We start from the raw sequence: 2,774 nt of genomic DNA, 5'->3' as shown, positions 1-2,774 counted from the left end.
AGCAGCAAGTGCAGGATAAATAATGGTTCCATAAATACAGGACATGGGTTTTCTACTTAATGAGTATAGAGGTGAATACTATTATAAATAATGAATATAATATATAGATCACTAGTGTGAACTAAATTTACAGCTGGATATGTACAGAATAAAATATACAGTGTGGATAATACTATAAAAATGTATTTATGGACTCATATGCTGGTTAAATTGAGTCTCCATAAGAAAGCTTCAACTGAGAGAAGACATTTAGAGCTGTTATTGTTCCACAATTGATATAAAAGGACACATTTAGGTAACAACATCCATTTTCCAATACTTTTGTCTTTACCTAAACATGTTAGGTACCATTACAGATAAAGCTATATACTGAGTTGTAAAATAAAATCTGAAATGTTTTTGCTTCTAAGGGGTTCATTGTTTGAAACCAAACCTAAATATTTGCAGTCCACAATAAAGAATAAAAACGCTAAAATGTACCTTTATATAAAACTTTTGGTAGGGAGTTGTAACACTGATTTTGCAAGGTAAATTTATCTGCAAAATCTCTCTCCTTGTCTACAGTATTTGCATATTTCTCTCTAGTTATGTTATTCTTTGATGCTGTTTCCTTTCCTTTAATTCAAGTTCCCATTTTTTCTGCCCCCAGGCATGGATAAGCCACCTATTGCTCCTAAGCCGAAGTTCATTTCCAACCAGAGGCCTGTCCGGTCTCCTTTAGTCCCTAGAAGAGACGGCCTCTCGCGTCTCTCACCTGGCACACCAAAGAAGGTTAAACCAGCAATTGCTCCAAAGCCAATCTTGTCTAAATTCCCAACTCCTTTAGAATCCAGGCCCCCGATTCTGAAGCAGCAAAAACCCCCCAATGGATTTCCCCAAAACAAAAAGCCTGAATGGGATTATATCATTCCTATTTGCCTGTGCGCCCAAGAAAACTGCACATGCATGAACAAGACGAAGCTCGAGCAGAGAGAAAAAGACTTTGAAGCACCACAACGTAGCAAGATGGTACAGAACAAAAACACTCCTTCTATACCTAAGGATAACATCCAAGTGATGAACAACACTTCAAATAATGGTCGTATCATTAATTATGAAAAGTTTAATAAGACCCAAAGCCACAAAACAGACTCTGACACCTTTAGTGATGAAAAGCCTGTTGGGCCATCTCAGAGAACATTAAGGCAAGATGTACCTGGAACAGGACAACAGGGTGTTAGTCTTGGCTCAGAGCGAACCAGTGTGCAACCACCCAAACGTCCCCCACCAGGCCTTAGGAAGCCTCACCCTGTCCCTGTTCCAAGGAAACCCAGGACTAATGCACCATTCAGCCAGGAAAAGGTGGAGAGGGATAGGGATGAAACTGCCATCCAGGAAAGCATGGAAGTAAGTCTGCAGGAGGTGGAGATGTCATCAGACGGAAAGGGATGGTCATCCCCATCTGTCAGCATACCTGATAATAAAAATAGAGCGGTTATACAGTCTGCAAGGCAGGCCTGTCCACCACCGGTCCCTCCTTCCAGGAAAAAACCTTTATCTAACCCCTTAAAAGCACCTCTGTCTACTACACCAGCTCCATTTGAGGACATGTACTCTGAAGATTTAGGTAGGAGCAACAGCATCCATGAGATGGAGTTATGTGTGGATAGTGGATTGGAAGTGTTGCCGAAGAAGGTTGTGGATAATCAGGAAGACAGGGATCAGCTGCCTTTGGACGCTTCACTTAGTCCACCTATACCCAAGGATGTTCCAAAGATGTTTGTGAAAGCAGAGGACAGAGGGATTAAAAACAAAACGCCAAGGAAACTTCTGAGAAACAACAGCACATTGGGATTCCATGAGGATAAAGGTTTGAAGAAACTGGAAAACTTTGAAGCAAGGCAAGCCAATATAGTCAAAGATGGGAAATCGAAGGAATTGATGAAAAGGGAGCTGCCTTTGCCTCCTCACCTGAAATCAGACAATAAACCTGCAAAACCTGAAAGCCTCCACCCTTCTCGTACTAGCCTCAACAAAAAGAAATCCAAATCCTTTTCTTCTGCGGACCTCATTCACTCTGACGGACAGAAGGGAAAAGCCTTCAGGAAAATCTTAGAACTGAAGCTCCACAAAAAGACATTACAGAAGAAGACGACCACTGCGAATTATTCCATATCACATCCTCACAGGGAAGAGTTTACTCACCCCAGCAGTCCAGACCATATGGGTATTGATGATAACATCCGTTATTCCCAGGCTGGTGTTGAACAGAGCGTTGACGGAGATGAGATTTACCAGGAACCCCCTCTGTCTCCCATCTATCACACTATTCCCCTTCATTTTGATAGTCCGGATTATGAAAACATAGATTTTGGAAAGCCCGTCTCTCCTTATCCGGTTTTCGACCCAGAGGGGTGGCAGAGCCCTCAGAATGATGATGAAGGGATTTATGAAGAGCATGACCCTTATTTCTCCTTGGTTAAAGAGCAACAGCATCTGACACCAACAGGATATAAAAGGTAGGCTTAATTTCAGTTATATTTCTTAGTGTGTGCTGCATGATGTTACTAAAGAGTCTCTATTTCACCTGCAAAACGCTAGCCTCGTGAGACCATCCTGATCTCGCGAGCTTTCAAGTTTTCACTCGCAGATCAGTCTGGAGACTCTCCATTAAAAAAAATTTGGAGCCGTTCACCAAACGAATGTCCAATCAGCGTTGGCTTTGAGGCGGGTTGAGGTGTGACGCAACGAGAAGCGCGACAGTTCAGTCTAAAGAACATGGCGGCTTCAGCCGA

At 42.3% G+C, this 2,774-nt stretch overlaps 1 protein-coding gene across 1 annotated transcript in view; it reads left to right on the top strand.

The window, feature by feature from the left end:
- The window catches only part of LOC107086006 (FYVE, RhoGEF and PH domain-containing protein 6-like), a 29,504-nt gene that overhangs the window by 1,818 nt on the left and 24,912 nt on the right, over positions 1 to 2,774 (top strand). The window contains exon 2 of the mRNA XM_015376721.1: positions 650 to 2,498. Within this exon, the coding sequence (XP_015232207.1) occupies positions 650 to 2,498 (1,849 nt within the window). The remainder of the gene's footprint in view (positions 1 to 649; positions 2,499 to 2,774) is intronic.

This window comes from Cyprinodon variegatus, unplaced genomic scaffold, assembly GCF_000732505.1.
Source record: "Cyprinodon variegatus isolate N-32 unplaced genomic scaffold, C_variegatus-1.0 Scaffold140, whole genome shotgun sequence".
Taxonomy (NCBI): Eukaryota; Metazoa; Chordata; class Actinopteri; order Cyprinodontiformes; family Cyprinodontidae; genus Cyprinodon; species Cyprinodon variegatus.
This window is presented reverse-complemented; position numbering and strand designations above follow the sequence as displayed.